Source organism: Pygocentrus nattereri, chromosome 21 (assembly GCF_015220715.1).
Source record: "Pygocentrus nattereri isolate fPygNat1 chromosome 21, fPygNat1.pri, whole genome shotgun sequence".
Classification (NCBI taxonomy): domain Eukaryota; kingdom Metazoa; phylum Chordata; class Actinopteri; order Characiformes; family Serrasalmidae; genus Pygocentrus; species Pygocentrus nattereri.
The window spans coordinates 25,594,805-25,614,451 of NC_051231.1; the positions used below are offsets into that span (position 1 = coordinate 25,594,805).

Sequence of the window (19,647 nt, forward strand, 5' to 3'; positions counted from 1 at the left end):
GAGTGTGTTATATGCACTGCTCAGGGTTATGTACTCCCCATTAAATGAGCTGCTGTTATTTTTTGCAGCTCCGAGCGAGGAACAGGGACAGAAGCGCTGGGGATTTTATTACTGTATGCAAAAAGCCTGGCAAATGAGATGCCACACTGATTACAGGAAACTATCAACTTGCCCATAAGTGGGTCAGAGATGGAAGGCGAAAATTTTCGATCCCAGATTTATTTGCATTTTGTGCACAGTGATATCAAAAGAATGGAAACGGGCTGAGCAACCACAGTCCGTGCTGGCATTTCAATGAGATCTGTGCACTCTCACACAATGTTAACAACCGACGCACATGATCAATCACGCCAGCGACGCTGCAACTTGCAGCGCTCCAAGTTTCTTGGCATGAAAGTGCGCCAAGCCTGTACTCTTACCCTGTGCACTGGCCACTCAGGAGATGAACTGAATACACACTGCATGGGAACAAAATCAAAAGTTCCACAGTGCAAAAAGTACAGGACGAAGAGGGGCAGCCGTGCGTCGTCGCCCAAACCTGGACGTGATTTCCGCGTAAGAGCCCAGCCTGAGCATCTGAGACTGGATTGAGCTGGATGTGCAGATGGACACAATCCATCAGTCCATCATTACAGCTACACATGCATGCAAGGCTGAGCTGGAGGAGCTTGAGGAGCTGAAGGAATCTCATACAAATCACTCAGTCAAGGTCATTAACAGTAAGACAGCACACTGTGGAGACCATCTATGGTAGAAACGGCTGTTTTTGAGCGTTTCTAACGTTTCTAGAAAGATCAAACGCACTCATGCTTTCATGATTCTCCCACGGATTTGTTAAAGAAGCAGCAGTCGCCTGACTAAGCCTGGGAATTCTTATTCAAGACAACGTCCCAGTTTGCAAGGTAGAACAGTCACGTTTGCAATTAAAAACGCGTAAACGGGTGGGTTGGAAACGCGTAAACGGGTGGGTTGGAAACGCGTCAACGCAAAAAGCAACAAGAAATGTTTATATATTTTTGAAGTGTGTATATATATGCGCTAAAAATATAATGCAAAAAGAAAATCATTTAAAAACGCGTATTGGGTTCATTGTTTGTGTTCTTTTCCCTCCTAAAACGTGCCAAACGCCGCCTCCCCTTAACGTTTAAACACGTACTGCCATCACACCATCCAATCCATCTCCTACCAGCTCACTGCTCAGTCACGTACGGAGAGGCGCAATAAAGCGGTTATTTGGCAGCTGGACTCACCACGACCATCACCATTAACCGTTAACCGTTAGAGCCGGACAGCACATGAGTAACCCGCCGTGACCTGGACTGGGGCGAACACAAATCACAACAGCCCGAATCTAAACACCCACACTGGGTCCAGACTCCACAAACATCACTCATAAACGTGAGGGGGTTTAGTTGAGACAGGGGCTGACCACTCACTAACGCCTCAAAACAGCCCACCGTCTCGGCTGCAGCACCAGCGGCTCCGCTACACTCGCCGAATTCCAGGACTGGAGACGCTCAGAAAGAGCTGGTGTGGAAAATGTGTGTCAAAAAAGCGGATTCACGGCTCTTTCTTCACTCCACAAGTCCTCGGGTCCTGACACGGAGGACTGCGAGGGGGGTTTAAAGAGGGAGTTCGCCTGTTAAACACACACACACACACACACCTGGTGGGGGGGGGGAAATCAGCCCAAACTTACCGGGATGGCAGTCCGCCCAGAGGAGCACGCAGGCGGACAAGACGAAGGACAGAATCCGCCAACAGCACGGTTGCAGTAGCCTCCGCATGTCCCACCGCACATGGAGGGCTGGCAGCAGAGCAACTGTTGACAGAGTTATCCGTCTGCTGAAGGGCTGAAAATGAATAAATTATAGTAAAAAAAGCGACGAAAACGGCGTTAAAAACACAAAGTGTGTGTTTTGCGCAAACGCTGCGCCGAATGGAACGGCAGTAACGTTAGGTGGAAAAAGCGGAGGAATTTTTGGAAGTTGGTCGAGGCAGGAAACTGTTTTTTTCCCTCTCCCTCTCTCTCTCTCTCTCTCTCTCTCTCTCTCTCTCTTCAAAAAAGCTCTCGGACGGCGCAGCTAGTACTCCAGATGGAGAAACACGACGGCGAAGGCGAGCAGTTCGTGTGAAAAAGAGAAGAAAAAGGAGGATGAGGAGAGGCGAGGAGGAAAAGCGCGGTAGTCCACGGAGCAGCGGCGGCGGAGCTGCCGAGCTTTAGCCGAGAGCAGTGAGGGGAGAGCTGGAGCTGGAGCCGCGCTGCTCGCTGTCCCTTCCGCCATCCAGCGAGCCGGAGCCGGAGTCTGGCGGAGACTTTCAAACAGGCTGGAGAGAAAAAGGAGGGAGAAAGGGAGAGAGAGAGAGAGAGAGAGGGAGAGAGAGGGAAGGAGATGGAGGGAGGGACCGCTGGATCCTAGCGCCGAGGAGTAGTGAGCACATGCTGGAAACCCTTTACAGTGCGTGAACGTTTCAGGAGGAGTGAGGGAGAAAGACAGAAATGAAGGGAGAGACAAAGGAGAGACTGAGCGAGGAGAGGAAAGAAAAAAAGTAAGAAAGAAGGAGCGAAGAAAGAGAGAAAGCGAAAACAAACGAGAAAGCTTAACATATAGCTAAAGAGAAGAAAAAAGAAGAGAGCGATAATGAAGAAAAGAGAAAGAAAGATAGACCAGGAGGGAGGGAGAGAAAGAAATAAAGACAGAGAAACAAAGAGAAAGATACACTATATGGACAAAAGTATTGGGACACCTATACATTATGCCTACAGGAGCTTTTATGACATCCCATTCCAAATCCATAGGCATTCATGTGGACTTGGTCCCCCCTTTTGCAGCTGTAACAGCTTCCACTCTTCTGGGAAGCTTTCTACAAGATTCTGGAGAGTGTCTGGGGCAATTTATGCCCGTTTATCCAGAAGAGCGTTTGTGAGGTCAGACACTGAAGCTGAATGAGAGGGCCTGGATCCCAATCTTCATTCTAGTTCATCCCTAAGGTGGTTGATGGGGTTGAGGTCAGGAATCTATGAGGACCAGTTAAGTTCTTCTATGCCAGACTCGCTCAGCCATGCCTTTAAGGGCCTTGCTTTGTGCACTGGGGTTGGCACAATGCAGTCAGTCAGGTAATGTTATCCTGGCACCCGCCAAACCCAGTCTCATCTATCAGACTGACAGATAGAGAAGCGTGATTCATCACTCCACAGAACATATTTCCACTGCTCCAGAGTCCAGTGGCGGTGTGCTTACACCACTCCATCCAACGCTTGGCGTTGTGCTTAGTGAGGTAACGCTTGCCTGCACTGCTCGGCCGTGGAAACCCATGCCGCGAAGCACAGTTTTGTTCTGATGTTAATGCCAGAGGAGGTTTGAAACTGTTATTGAGTCAGCAGAGTGCTGGGGACTTTTATGCACTATGCGCCTCAGAATTCTGTGACCCCGCTCTGTAACTTTACATTTTGTGGCTGAGCTGCCGTGGTTCCACTTTTCAATAATACCACTCACACTTGATGGTGGGTTAGACATTTCGGGAGCTGACTTTTTGCAACAGTAGCATCCTCTTACAGTACCACGCTCCAATTCAGTGAGTTCCTCTTTCAGAAACATTTGTAAAGCCTTACCGCATGGTTGGGTGCTTGATTTTATACACCTATAGGACTGAATAAAATACCTGTATTCAGTGATTAAGAGGTGTGTCCCAATACTTTTGTCCATTTAGTATATAAGTAGAGCTACACTATTAAAAAGCACTCATGGTGCTTCAGTGGTTCTTTAGTAAAGAAAATGGTTCTATATAGAAGCAGTACCACTCAAAGAACCCTTTGTGTGATTAAAGGGTTCTTTGCATCATGAAAGGGTTCTTCAGACTGATGGAAAATTTGCATGAATGTTCTAGATGGTTCTATATACAACCTTTTTGAAAAGGGTTCTATATAGCACCCAGAAGGGTTCTTCTGCTGTTACAAGCTTGACATCATAACAATAGAAGAACCCTTTTGGGTGCTATATAGAACCCTTTTTAAAATGGTTCTATATAGATCCATCTACAGCACATGTTCCATCAATCGGAAGAACTTTTTATGGTGCAAAGAGCCAATCATGCAAAGGGTTCTTTAAGTGTTCGTGGCTCTATATAAAACCATTTTCTTTACTAATGTTTACTTTCTTTACACAGCCCTGCTTTTGACATCCTGTATAAATAAAAATAACACATGGCCATGACTTAGTAAGGTGTGGAAATGACATAATTAACATAATTAATCCTAATGTGTGGTCACAACTTAGTAAAGCTTGGGAATGAGATGATTAAGCCTTGACCACAGCTTAATAAGGCATGATCTCATTCCCATGCCTTGTTAAGTCATGTACACAACTTAATTATGTTGTTCCCATACATTGCTATGTCGTGGCCATGAGTTATGACATTCCCATTCCTTACTAAGTCGTGGGCTCCGTACTAAGGAACCGTTGAAGCACCATCTTTTTCAAGAGAGTAGAGAGCAAAAAGAAGGAAAGAGAGAATGTGAGGGAGTAGGAGAAAGAAAGACAGAAAGATATGAATATAGCCAGAGAGAAAGAAAAAGAGAGGGGAGAGGTGAAAGAGAAAAAGAAAGACAGAAAGAAACATAGAAAGTTTAATTTAGCTAGAGAGAAAAGAGTGAAAGCTATAGACAGAAGAAAAAAGACAGATAATGAAGAAAAGAGAAAGAATGAGAGGGAGTGAAAGAGAACGAAGAAAGATAAAGAGAACGAAGAAAGAGAAAGAGATGTCTTTCTCACTCTCATTTTTAAGCCAAAAAACAAATGCTTCTGTTGTCCGTAGCATCCAGTGCACCGTAGTTCTAATTCAGATATGGGTTATGGACTGAGGTCAGAGTCTGACCTCACTCGAGTGCTCGGTCCATAGCATGGTTGTATTTATAATATGGCTTTATGGACCCAGAGCTTCAAAGCACATTCAGCTACTTCAGTGAAGTGCGCAGAACAAACCAGCAGTGTTGGTTGGATTAAGGTGGATAGCCTTAAAGAGGAATCCCATTGATTTTTCCAAATTTCTGGATAATTACATCAGCAAGACATGAACAGAGTCATTCAGGGAAGTTTGGTGTGCAATGCTCCACTCTACAGAAACGTATGGAGTCAGAATTGCTCACAGTGGTGGTGATAGGAACCAGATATCTGAAGCATTTATTGAATCTGAAAGCTACTTCACAGAGAGCTACTGAAGTGGCTTTGAACAACTCTTAATATCCATCCATGGTGGAGAGATACAGGAAGGGATAAAATGTCCAAAGAAAACTTTTCCAGATTAAACACTGTGTTATCTTTATCAACATTACATATAAAATGCAGAAGGCATGCAAATATTCACTGGTCATAAATTAACAATGAAGCATTTTGGTGTTGTAGGTATTGTGACACCTGGTTCCTGTCACCCCTCATTAAGTTTCTCTACAATGGTTCATTTTTAATTACTTTGTTTACATCTCATTGATTGAATTGAGCAGAAATTTTAAAGATGCAATTCCAAGCAAAAAATACTTCAAAGAACATTGAGTAAAGTAGAACTAAAATTGCAATCAAAGATACCAAAAATGGATAAGGTCTAAGATCACCTTATGTACTGAGTTTTTATATGACTGCAGTGGAACTTTATCCATCATCTGTCAGTGTAGGAAAATTTTATATAAATAAATACATGTTCCAATCACTTCCATGGCCACAGGTGGATAAAACCAAGCACCTAGGCATGCAGACTGCTTCTACAAACATTTGTATAAGAATGGGTCACTCTCAGGAGTTTAGTGAATTACATGTGGTACCGTGATAGGATACCACCTGTGCAACAAGTCCAGTCATGAAATTTCCTCACTAATAAATATTCCACAGTCAACTGTCAGTGGTATTATAACAAAGTGGAAGTGATTGGGAACAACAGTAATTAAAATGGTCAAAGTTTGGTGGAGGGGGGATTATGGTGTGGGGTTGTTTTTCAGGAGTTGGGCTTGGCCCTTTAGTTCAAGTGAAAGGAACTCAATGCTTCAGCAGACTAAGAGATTTTGGACATTTTTGTGCTCCCAACTTTGTGGGAACAGTTTGGGGATGGCCTCTTCCTGTTCCAACATGACTGCACACCAGTGGACGAAGCAAGGTTGGTGTGGAAGAACTTGACTGGCCCAACCTCAACCCGATAGAGCACCTTTGGGATGAATTAGAGCGGAGACTGCCAGCTAAGCCTTCTCGTCCAACATCAGTGTCTGACCTCACAAATGTACTTCAGAAAAGTTGAAACTGTTATAGCTGCAAAGGGTGGACCGACACCATATTGAACCCCATGGATTAAGAATAGGATGTCACTCAAGTTCATATGTGTGTGAAGGCAGATGAGCAAATTCTTTTGGCAATATAGTTTATATGTATATATATATATACACACACACACACACCCTATTCTTAATCCATGGGGTTCAATATGGTGTTGGTCCACCCTTTGCAGCTAACAGTTTCAACTTTTCTGTGTATATATATATATATATATATATATATATATATATATATATATATATATATATATATATATATATATATATATATATATATATATACACATACACACATACACACACACACACACACACGGGAAAAAAAAAAAAAAGTATTTAGTCAGTCACCAAATGTGAAAGTTCTCCCACTTAAAAAGATGAGAGAGGCCTGTAATTGACATGATAGGTAGACCTCATGATAGGTCTGATTTTTAAAGAATTTATTTGCAAATTATGGTGGAAAATAAGTATTTGGTCAATAACAAAAGTTCATCTCAATACTTTGTTATATATCCTTTGTTGGCAATGACAGAGGTCAAACGTTTTCTGTAAGTCTTTACAAGGTTGGTACACACTGTTGCTGCTATGTTGGCCCATTCCTCCATGCAGATCTCCTCTAGAGCAGTGATGTTTTGGGGCTGTCGGCGGGCAACACGGACTTTCAACTCCCTCCAAAGGTTTTCTATGGGGTTGAGATCTGGAGACTGGCTAGGCCACTCCAGGACCTTGAAATGCTTCTTATGAAGCCACTCCTTTGTTGCCCTGGCAGTGTGCTTGGGATCATTGTCATGCTGAAAGACCCAGCCACGTTTCATCTTCAATGCCCTTGCTGATGGAAGGAGATTTGCACTCAAAATCTCACAATACATGGCCCCATTCATTCTTTCATGCACACAGACCAGTTGTCCTGGTCCCTTTGCAGAGAAACAGCCCCAAAGCATGATGTTGCCACCCCAATGCTTCACAGTTGGTATGGTGTTCTTTGGATGCAACTCAGCATTCACTCTCCTCCAAACACGACGAGTTGTGTTTGTACCAAACAGTTCTACTTTGGTTTCATCTGACCATATGACATTCTCCCAATACTCTCTCTAGCAAACTTCAGACGCGCCCGGATATGTACTGGCTTAAGCAGGGGGACACGTCTAGTACTGCAAGATCTGAGTCCCTGGCAGCGTAGTGTGTTACTGACAGTAGCCTTTGTAACGTTGGTCCCAGCTTTCTGCAGGTCATTCACTAGGTCCCCCGTGTGGTTCTGGGATTTCTGCTCACCGTTCTTGTGATCATTTTGACCCCACGGGCTGAGATCTTGCGTGGAGCCCCTGATTGAGGGAGATTAGCAGTGGTCTTGTATGTCTTCCATTTTCTGATTATTGCTCCCACAGTAGATTTCTTCACACCAAGCTGCTTGCGTATTGCAGATTCAGTCTTCCCAGCCTGGTGCAGGTCTACAATCTTGTTTCTGGTGTCCTTCGACAGCTCTTTCGTCTTCACCATAGTGGAGTTTGGAGTGTGACTGTTTGAGGCTGTGGGCAGGTGTCTTTTATACAGATAACGAGGTTAAACAGGTGCCATTAATACAGGTAATGAGTGGAGGACAGAGGAGCCTCTTAAAGAAGAAGTTACAGGTCTGTGACAGCCAGAAATCTTGCTTGTTTGTAGGTGACCAAATACTTATTTTCCACCATTATTTGCAAATAAATTCTTTAAAAATCAGACAATGTGATTTTTCTGAATTTTTTTCCCTCATTTTGTCTCTAATAGTTGAGGTCTACCTATGATGTCAATTACAGGCCTCTCTCATCTTTTTAAGTGGGAGAACTTGCACAATTGGTGACTGACTAAATACTTTTTTCCCCACTGTGTGTGTGTGTGTGTGTATATATATATATATATATATATATATATATATATATATATATATATATATATATATATATATATATATATATAATCTTACAAGAGTGAGTACACCCCTCACATTTCTACCAATATTTTATTATATCTTTTCATGGCACAGCTCTATAGAATCAAAACTTGGGATATAACTTAAAGTAGTCAGTGTACAGCTTGTAGAGCAGTGCAGATTTACTGTCCTCTGAAAATAACTCAACACACAGACATTAATGTCTAAAAAGTGGGTCCACCTCACAGTGAACATGTCCAAATTGTGCTCAAACTGTCAATATTTTGTGTGACCACCATTATTATCTATCACTGCCTTAACCCTCTTGGGCATGGAATTCACCACTGCAGCACAGGTTGCACAGGAATCCTCTTCCACTCCTCCATGATGACATCATGGAGCTGATGGATGTAAGACACCTTGCACTCCTCCTCCTTCTGCTTGAGAATGCCCCACAGGTGCTCAATTGGGTTTAGGTCTGGAGACATACTTGGCTAGTCCATCACCTTTACCTTTAGCAAGGCAGTTGTCATCTTGGTGTTTGGGGTCATTATTGTGTTGGAAAATTGCCATATGGTGCAGTTTCTGAAGGGAGGGGATCATGCTCTGCTTCAGAATTTCACAGCACATGTAGGAATTCATGTTTCCCTCAATGAACCAGACCTCTCATCAGACCACAGAACATGGTTCTAGTAATCCATGTTCTTGGACAGCTTGTCGTTAACTTTTTCGTGCTTCAGCTTCAGAAGAGGCTTCCTTTCGGGGATGATGACCGTGCAGACCAAGTTGATGCATTGTGCGGTGTGTGGTCTGAGCACTGACAGGCTGACCTCCCACTGGCAGCACTCATAGGTCTATTTTTTGAAGCCAACCTCTGGATGTGACGCTGAACATGTGCACTCAACGTCTTTTGTTGACCCTTGCGAGGCCTGTTCGGAGTGGAACCTGTCCTTGGAAACCACTGTATGACCTTGGTCACCATGCTAAAGCTGAGTTTCAGGGTGTTAGTAATCTTTGTGGAGAGCAACAATTCCATTTCTCACATCCTCAGAGAGTTCTTTGCCATGAAGTGCCATGTTGAATATCCAGTGGCCAGTTTGAGCGAATTGTACCCAGAACACCAAATTTAACAGCCCTGCTCCCCATTCACACCTGGAACCATGTAACTCTATTGAGTCACATGACACCAGGGAGGGACCACAACACAATTGGGAACAATTTGGACATATATATATATATATATATATATATATATGTATATATATATATATATATATATATATGTGTGTGTGTGTGTGTGTGTGTGTACATTGCTGCTGTGAGTGTGTGTGTTACATTGTTTTGTTGTTTGTTTTTTTTTTGAGGGGGGTAGATTTTCAGGGTTTTATTAAGTCACCAACAATATAGGACACTAAAGAGAACACGAAACAACAAGAAATACAGCTTTCCCTGACTTTAAACAGAATAATAATTTCCCAATTTACATATTATACATGTTATAGGAGGAAGGCGGGTTAGAAGGCAGCGAGAGAGAAGGAATGGCAGGAGTGTGGAGGTTAGAGTAGGGACTCTGAACATAGGGACAATGACTGGTAAAGGCAGAGAGCTTGCAGACATGATGGAGAGAAGGAAGGTAGATATTCTGTGTGTCCAGGAGACCAGATGGAAAGGAAGCAAGGCCAGGAACATTGGAGGTGGATTCAAACTGTTCTATCATGGTGTAGAGAGGAAGAGAAATGGAGTAGGGATAATCCTAAAGGAACAGCTTGTGAAAAGTGTTCTGGATGTAAAGAGAGTGTCAGACAGGATCATGAGCCTGAAGTTGGAGGTTGATGGTGTGATTTTGAATGTGGTCAGTTCATATGCACCACAGGTTGGTTGTCAGTTAGAGGAGAAAGAGGAATTTTGGAGTAAGATGGATGAAGTGGTAGATGGTGTCCCTAGAGAGGAGAGATTAGTGATTGGTGCAGACTTCAATGGACATGTTGGTGAAGGGAACAGAGGGGATGAAGAGGTGCTGGGTATGTATGGTGTGAAAGACAGAAATGCAGATGGTCAGATGGTTGTAGATTTTGCAAAGAGAATGGAAATGGCTGTGGTGAACACATATCTTCAGAAGAGGGAAGAACACAGGGTGACATACAAGAGTGGAGGGAGGTTCACACAGGTGGTTTATATGCTTAGCAGGAGATGCCACCTAAAGGAGATTGGAGATTGTAAAGTGGTACCAGGGGAAAGTGTAGCAAGGCAGCATAGGGTGGTTGTCTATAGAATGAGATTAAAAACGAAGAAGAAGAGCGTGAAGACAGAGCCAAAGATTAGATGGTGGAAGCTGAAGGAGGAGCATGGTTGCAGGCAGTTCAGGGAAAAATTGCAACAGGCCCTTAGGGGCAGTGAGGAGCTACCTGAGGACTGGGAAACTACAGCTAAGGTGGTGAGAGAAACTGGCAAAAATGTGTTGGGTGTTTCGTCTGGTCAGAGGAAAGAAGACAAGGAAAGTTGGTGGTGGAATGAAGAAGTCCAGGAGGGTATTCAGAAGAAGAAGGCAGCTAAGAAAACGTGGGATAACCAGAGAGATGAAGGAATTAGGCAGGAGTACTGTGAGGCTAGTCGCATAGGGAAAAGAATGGTGGCAAAGGCAAAGGCTCAGGCCTATGATGAGCTGTATGAGAGTCTGGACAGTAAAGAAGGAGTAAAGCATTTGTATCGTATGGCTAAACAGAGAGATAGAGCTGGAAAGGATGTACAGCAGGTTAGGCTGATAAAGGATAGAGAGGGAAATGTACTAGTAAGTGAACAGAGAGTGTTGAGTAGATGGAAGGAGTACTTTGAAGAACTAATGAATGAGGTAAACGAGAGAGAGAGAGGAGGACAACGGGGGGAGAGATAGTGGATCAGGAAGTGCAGAGAATTGGTAAGGTGGAAGTGAGGGCAGCTTTAAAAAGGATGAAGAATGGAAAGGCAGTTGGTCTAGATGACATACCAGTGGAGGTATGGAGATGTTTAGGAGAGAAGGCAGTGGACTTTTTAACCAGGTTGTTTAACAAAATCCTGGAGAGTGAGAGGATGCCTGATGAGTGGAGAAGCAGTGTACTGGTCCCCATTTTTAAGAACAAGGGTGATGTGCAGAGCTGCAGTAACGACAGAGGTATAAAGTTGATGATCCACACCATGAAGGTATGGGAAAGAGTTGTTGAAGCAAGGCTAAGGCGAGAGGTTCAGATCAGTGAGCAACAGTTTGGTTTCATGCCCAGAGTACCACAGATGCAATTTTTGCGTTGAGAGTGTTGGTAGAGAAGTACAGAGAAGGACAGAAGGAGCTACATTGTGTCTTTGTGGATCTAGAGAAGGCATATGATAGGGTGCCAAGAGAGGAACTGTGGTACTGTATGAGGAAGTCAGGTGTAGCTGAAAAGTATGTTAGGGTGGTGCAGGACATGTATGAGGATAGTGAGACAGTGGTGAGGTGTGCAGTTGCAGTGACAAATGGTTTCAAGGTGAAGGTAGGGTTACATCAGGGATCAGCTTTGAGCCCCTTCTTGTTTGCAATGGTGATGTTCAGGTTGACAGATGAGGTCAGGCAGGAGGCTCCATGGACCATGATGTTTGCAGATGACATTGTAATGTGTGGTGAGAGTAGAGAGCAGGTGGAATAGAATCTGGAGAGGTGGAGGTTTGCACTGGAGAGGAGAGGAATGAAGGTCAGTAGAGACAAGACGGAATACATGTGTGTGAATGAGAGGGAGGCAGGTGGAAAGGTGAAGATGCAAGGAGTAGAGATCGTAAAGGTGGATGACTTCAAATATCTTGGGTCAACCATCCAGAGCAATGGACAGTGTAGAAAAGAGGTGAAGAAGAGGGTGCAGGCAGGATGGAGTGGGTGGAGACGGGTGTCGGGGCTGATTTGTGACAGAAGGATAGCAGCAAGAGTGAAAGGGAAGGTTTACAAGACAGTAGTGCGTCCTGCTATGATGTATGGTTTGGAGACTGTGGCTCTGTCTAAAAGACAGGAGGCTGAGCTGGAGGTGGCGGAGATGAAGATGGGAGTGGGAGTGACAAGGATGGACAAGATTAGAAATGAGCAGATCAGAGGGACAGTGAAGGTGGAGCAGTTTGGAGATAAAGCAAGAGAGGCCAGGTTGAGATGGTTTGGACATGCGTTGAGGAGGAATAGTGGATATATTGGTCAAAGACTGTTGGAGATGGAGCTGCCAGGCAGAAGGAGAAGAGGTAGACCTCAGAGAAGGTTTATGGATGTAGTGAAGGTGGACATGGAGATGGTTGGTGTAAAAGTAGAGGGGGCAGTGGATAGGGCAAGATGGAGGCAGATGCTGTGGCAACCCCTAAAGGGAGCAGCCGAAAGAAGAAGAAGAAGAAGAAGACATGTTATAGTCTTAACTGTGAAATGAAAATGAGTTTTGCTACATTAATAATGAAGTGAGAGCACAACAGGCTGCACCAGCAGCGTTTGGCGGCGGGTTGGGGTGGGTTGTATCTGTCTTCCGGAACTGTGACACAAGACTGTGCATGTGTGTATCACAGTTTCGGTCTCAGTTTCAGAATTGCTACACCCTTTGAAATTAAGTTTGAAAGTGGATGAAGCTCAGCCTGTCTTTGTGAGTAGAGCAGGCCAGCCTAAAACCACAGTTAAGGAAAAGCATGGTTCCTTCAGTAAAAGGACCTCTAATATGGAAAACTAAATTCCTTAGCTATTAAAGTAAAAGAGTAGTATCTAAACGTTGTTTCAAAGTAAAATTGCAACACATATTGTTCGCTCTTCAGTATGTTCAGTCAACCACATGCAGCTTAGAACAGTTTAGACCCGCCCATTGTAAGGAATTTTTTGGATGGAACTTCTTTTTGAATAAAGCAGGCAGGGTGGCCAATCAGAACAGAGATAATTTACATATACCAGTCTTAAATGCACAGTAACACAAACAGCCTGTTTAGGTATAAGGGATAAAGTGGTTTTTTGGTAAATAAATCCATACAGACATAAAAAAGTGGGCTTTTGGGGCCAGCGAATATGATCAAAATGTAGGATATGACTCAAGAAGAGTCAAAAGCAGCCGAAACTGATGGTGAGTAAAAGAGTATCAGTTCAAAAACTGACTGCAGTGGAACTTCAATGCATCCAGCCTTTATCATAACAGGACCTGCACTGTTCCAGTTTTTTTGTTGTAGAATAAAGTGCAAAAGCGAGAGATGCGAGCAACAGCAAAACAGTCCAGGAGCTGACGCGACAGAACAGAATATCATTAAACCCGAATAAGGAGTTTGGTATGTGAAGGACTAAAACCTGAAAGCCTGAAGGAGAAGATCGATTTTGTCACAACTCATTAAAGCATTATGACTTCAGAACACTCAAGTCCATCAAAGTACATGGAACAGGGGCAAATGGAGGAGTTACTGCCCACCTGTGATTACGAAATGTGTCTACATTGCACAAACTATCCCACTATTCACTGTAAATGCTCTAGACAGATGTGAGCATTAGTGTCTCAGAGTAATAAGTCACTTATATTGTTCTTAATTAAAAGCAAAATGTCTTGCCAGTTGACTCAGGTGACCAGTGCAACACACTTTTAGATAATGTAATGAAACTCAGTCCATCGCTCAGCGCTGTGAAATTCTCAATTATTCATTTTTCTCAACAATGTATCTGTCTACTGTGAATGAGGATTTCAAGGTTGATGATAAGGCTTTTTTGCTGAAGACTGTCTCGTAATAAGCGCTAACAAAGCGACATTGTGGGGGAGTGCAGGGAGGGACAAGGTGGATACAGTTGGCCTTGGCAACTCAAGCTAAGCAACAGCTTCTGCTGTGAAATAATGGGTGTTTATGAAGCCGCAGCCTGCCATTTGTGCAGTGAAATGCACAATGCATGTTTATGGCATGAGGAGACTTCGGCGAGGCTGTTTTTTCCCCCGTGACTCACACGCAGGCTGCTGCAAAATCGTCACCCACATGCTGTGGCCTTGTTCAAGGTGTGCATTAACCTGCAATCAGCATTTACGCTGAGGATTTTGTAGTTTACAAAGAAATAAAGGGTGACAGGTCAAGAGCCTGAGGAATGCAAGACAAGCCATGTATTTTCATGGCCGCTTGAAGAGCGTTATGTTATATTAACGGTCAACGTTTTTATATTTCTTCATTCATGCTTCTGCTTGCACATGCTGTCATGTTAAAAGTTCACTGCTGGTTGAACTGCGCTGTTTTCGTGCTCCTGTTCTCGTTAAAAAAAAGAAAAAAAAAGACACAACTCTTAAATTGACATGATAAATAGAGGTCAAACGCGCGCACACAGGCACAGTACACTAAGCTGAAGCATTTTATCGACATCCAAGAGCCGCATTGACCACCTCACTGATGCTATGTGGGTTTGACCTTTTCAGTGTTTGGAACCTTTTCAGCCTCCACGTGAAGAATGGCCTGGGCCAGAGCAGGAGTTGGTTCTCAAAATGCGCTTGTTGAGTGGGTGAAAAGTAAAATCCAGAAATCCATAAGCCGGATCTCAGATTAAATCCAAAGACCTGCCGTTTTGCATTCTGCACTCTCAGATTCATGTGGGAGTATGGCATCTGTCAGATATGGAACATGCTGAAAGAGAGACAATAATTAGAGAAGTTACCCAGAAACCAAGTATTTCTTTCCATCCATACTCCACCAACAAATGCGTTCTGTTGTAGTAGCAGGTGCTAGGTTGGATAAGCCTTACAGAACCTTGGCTAATGCCCACATCTCACACACTTTCTAAGCCACCCATCCTTCTGGGTCGCAGGGGGAGCTTAAGCCTATCCCAGTAGTCATTGGACGTAAGGTAGGAAACATCATAGGGTAGGTAGGTAGGTAGTTCATCATAGGGCAGGCACACAGACACACACACACACACCTATATATATAAAATGTATTTTGCTGTTGAAAGAGGAGAAGGAAAAAACCTACTTTACTTGTAATGTAAGTCAATGGAACCAAACTTTTTACCAAGTCAAGTCTTTTAATCCATTCATCATGAAATTCACATACAATGTAAAGGATATCAGGTATTTTCAAATTATGTCAAAAACTGAAAAACCTCAAAAATGGAGATACAAGGTTTTCTTCCAATGAAAGTGAACTCTCTCTCTCTCTATATATATATATATATACATACATATACATATATATATACATATATATATACATATATATATATATATATATATATATATATATATATATATATATATATATATATATATATATATAAAATCTGACCTATACATTTTTAAGTAAAAACCATCATGCTCTTGTCAGATACTATCAGGTGAGAAAAAGAATGTGATGTTTCCAAATTCATCCTCCATTGACTTTCTGAACTCCACTTCCCATAATTCCTCAGACACATTATGAACACATGCCCTCTATCACTCAGTCATGGACACTTGTTAAAAAATTCTGATTTCATTTATCTGTGTTTGTCTTTGTCTGTATAAACAATCCTTTGTTTATCATGCTTGTTGTTTAGCATTGTTATTCTCATGTGCATAGCAAGCATTTTGTTGTTGTTGGTTTAGCTTCAAACTGTCCTTCCAACTTTAAAGCCCTTTCTCTGTTTTATGTGCACAAGCATCTGTTTTTTTACAATTGCATTACACAGGCACTATTTGGTAATCACTAGATATTATCAGGTGTTCACATGACAGTATTTGGTGCTCCCCTCATATATCTGGAGCGCATCAGATTACATTTACGGCATTTGGCTGATGCTCTTATCCCGAGCGACGTACAATTTGATTGCTTTACACAGGTAGGCGAAGGTTGTGTTAGGAGTCTTGCCCAAGGACTCTTATTGGTATAGTGTAGGGTGCTTACTCAGGCAGGGGATTGAACCCCAGTCTACAGCGTAGAAGGCAAAGGTGTTCCCCACTACACTACACCAACCACACCAACACCACACAGATTATATTTAGTGCTTACCATATAATATCTGGTGCTCACCTGATAATAGCTAGGGCTTATCTGATAAGCACATGACCGTATCTGGTGCTCACCAGATAATCTCTGATGAACACATCATAGTATATAGTGCGCACTGGATTTTTATACAGACACATGCACAAAAAAACATTCTTTCAGAGGTTCTCTATGTTGGCACGGTGCCAAACTCATATATCTCATATATATGTGCCAAAATGTGCATTTTTCTCTCCCCAATTTAATCATGTCCAGTTATCATCTACTACCTCCCTCATTACACAGTGCTACCAGGCTGACAAGATGAGGGCAGGCATGTGTTTGCTCTGAATCACCTAAAGCCAACCATCACATCTTTTTTAAATTGCTGGTAACACAGCATCATCGGACAGCTCAGCGGCGAACGCTGACATGGTTGTGCTGCTCATTAATTCATGCATTTTAACAAATATGGAGTTGTGTGCTGCAATTTCGCATTAGATTGGGTTTTTTTCCCCCAGTCACACGATACCCCCGGTGCTAGGAGGACAAAAGCTAGCACAAGTTTCCTGTGAAGCCAGCCACTGCATCTTTTTGAACTGCCACTAACGCAACGTCATTGGACATCTGAACAAACTCGGAAGAAAGCGCTAACCGCCTGTTCTGTTATGTCAGCTGATAAAGGCCTATGCTGGCTAGCATCATGCTGGGTGAATGGGGAGGCCATCCTACCCACCCAGGGAGCACATGGCCAGTTGTGCTCTCTTGGACTCCCAGCCATGAACTGAACCAGGTACTAAACTGGCAATCACCTGATGATAGGACCAACACTGAGATGGTTGTGCCACTCGGGAGCCTCTAGATTGTGTTTTGTGCCGCATTCATAAAAGCAGTTTGGGTTGAAACACTCCCTATAACTTCAATGTAAATGGGTGGAGCCAAGCACCTTCAGGCTGTACATACTGTATGTATATATATATGTGTGTGTGTGTGTGTGTGTGTGTGTATATATGTATATGTACAAAAACAATGAATTCAATCTGAATTTGCAGCTTAGTTTCTGTAAAAGGCCTGGGGGAGTGAATGTTTACAGTGTAAACAATTTGCATATTGCATCTGGAAAATTTCAAGAGATTGTGAACCTTTGTTGTGACTGAAAGACTGTGTTATTTTGACCAAAGCTATTTACGCTTGCTGGGTGTTGTCAATGCCTTAATTCATCAAAACACCCACCGAACACTCATCAGGGAAGGTGTGATGCTGGTCACCATTCTCACATCACACAATAAACCATTTAGTGACCGGTTAGAGGCTCATTTACATTGAAATATCTGGCTTCCAGTAAATTAAGTGCTGTGGATTAATAGGTGTGTGGGCAATTTACATTAAACTGAATGGCCACTAGTAATATAATAAGCATATGTTCTGTGCTAAAGGACTCCCAAGCACATACGCATTTAACACTGTAATACAGTGCTGAGAAATGAACCTGGAGGAAACTCCATTTTGAGCAGCAGCTCGTTTTTTCCTACTTCTCTTCAGAGCTATTTTGGCTTGTGTTATTGCTTTTAATGAGGCTCTGGACTCACTGCTGTTTACATAGCTGGTGCATTTGTTTGTATTTATCTTGTAAACAGTATAGAGAAAAGGGAGAACAGTCCTGAAGCAGATGGGCAGTGTATGACTAATATAATGAGCTGTGGATCAGAGTCCTTGATAAGCCAGAGATGGTGCAACACTGGCTGATAATTTACTTTTATTTATAATGCTGTTTTAACAGAGCTGACCTCGTCATCGCAGACAAACTTATGATTACTTTATTAGAACGTTGATAGAAGTACAAGCTTGAAGAGCAGGAAATATCTGAGGCCTATAAAGCCTTTTCATGCTAAATTGCACGCTGCTATTCATACTTCAGGCCTACTATTAGAAGTCAAACATCGCTCTCAAATCAAATCATAGCATCAAGAATCATATCAAAGCAAGAATGCACTGTATATTTGGCCACTTCACTTCATACATATAAGGTGAATTAAAGTGAACAGAGCGGGGTGGGGTGGGGGGGTGGGGTTGTGACTACTGCCAACAAGACTACAGCTTTATGATTGGGAGGCCTGTCCTACCCAGATGCTGTTTCTTTTATCAGACATCTGGATGGCAATAAATCAGCATCTTTTGTTTTATCATGACTCTTACATCCCATTCATACAGAACATGGCATTTATGAGAGTTTCTGACAGAAGTCCAGCACTAAATGGCCTACCTAAGCCTACGTGTCCCAGTGAAAACTTTTCTGTTCAGGCCGAAACCAAATTTACAACACACATTAAAGGCTTCATAAAGCGCGCAGATGCTGACATGCTCTCGGTTACTCCGTTTTTTCCCCCCATCCTTTCATAATTGGTACAAAACGACTTCAGTCTGTCTGTTTAACTGAGTGTTTAATTAATTGCCCTGTAATGTGAGAAAGGCACAGCCCTCTGGGGAGAGCTTGCTCCGATCTGCTCTCTTTCAGGTCAAGTGACCTCAATCTAACTATTATACGTTCACTTGATTGCACAGATAGGAGATTTTGCCTGTTATCACCATTTGTCTTTCCAGCTGTTGCACATTCTCAGGCATCTAAAGCGGCCTCACATCACTGTTGTCTCATTCAGTGCAGGCTATTTGATCAGTTTTATGTTTTATAAGGCGGATTCCACCAATTTGTCAAAACATCTGTATAATTCAGTCACTGAAATTTAAACCAAGTCATTCAGAGTGGTTGAGCTGAAATGGTTCATGTGGAGAAACTTGCCAACATTCTTTACAGTGGTGGCGATGGGAACCAGGGGTTGCTTTGCCTGCAGTGCAAAAGTTGCCATTTTATTTACTATCCAAAACCACCCCTGAGCACTTTTGCCTCCTAACAGCCCACATGTACCCCTCTGACAAACATGGCTTTTAAACATATTAACATATATTAAACATATTCACACATTTAGTAAAACAATGGCTCAGACATCAGGCAGAGTTATTATATTCCTAACCATATAACGTAGACACCTTCTGTGAGGGGGCTTTTAGAGGCATGAAACTCGTCTGGCGTCTGGTTCCTATCACCACCACTGTGAACAAATCCGGCTCAGTAAGTTTTTTCTAGAATGGAGCACTTTAAATCACACCAGTCTGAGTGAGTACATCTTAACCATGTAATTATGCACAAATAAAAAAAAAAACAGGTGGATTTCCCCTTTACCAGACGAGTCTGCACATCCAAACTGAAAATCCAGTTCCTTGCTATTAAAAAAGGATCTTTTTAAAAAATGTCACATTTCATATGGTAGATAAATATCAGAAGCGCATGGCCATGAGCACGTGTTGGCACGAAAGACGCTCAGTAATAGGAAATATGGGACATGTAGTTTCATCCTTCGTTGTTTTCACTTGACGCAAACGTCGTTTGACATGACTAAAAACTACATTTCCCATCACGCTTCACCATCCGCCG

The 19,647-nt window shown here is 42.8% G+C and overlaps 1 protein-coding gene across 3 annotated transcripts in view; it reads right to left on the bottom strand.

The window, feature by feature from the left end:
* ptprga (protein tyrosine phosphatase receptor type Ga) overlaps positions 1-2,312 on the bottom strand; it is a 438,997-nt gene extending 436,685 nt beyond the window's left edge. For all 3 annotated transcript variants that reach the window (XM_037532284.1, XM_017712211.2, XM_037532285.1), the window contains exon 1: positions 1,700-2,312. In XM_037532284.1, coding sequence (XP_037388181.1) covers positions 1,700-1,787 — 88 coding nt within the window. In that variant the 5' untranslated portion in view covers positions 1,788-2,312. The remainder of the gene's footprint in view (positions 1-1,699) is intronic.
* Between the last annotated feature and the right edge of the window lie 17,335 nt (positions 2,313-19,647).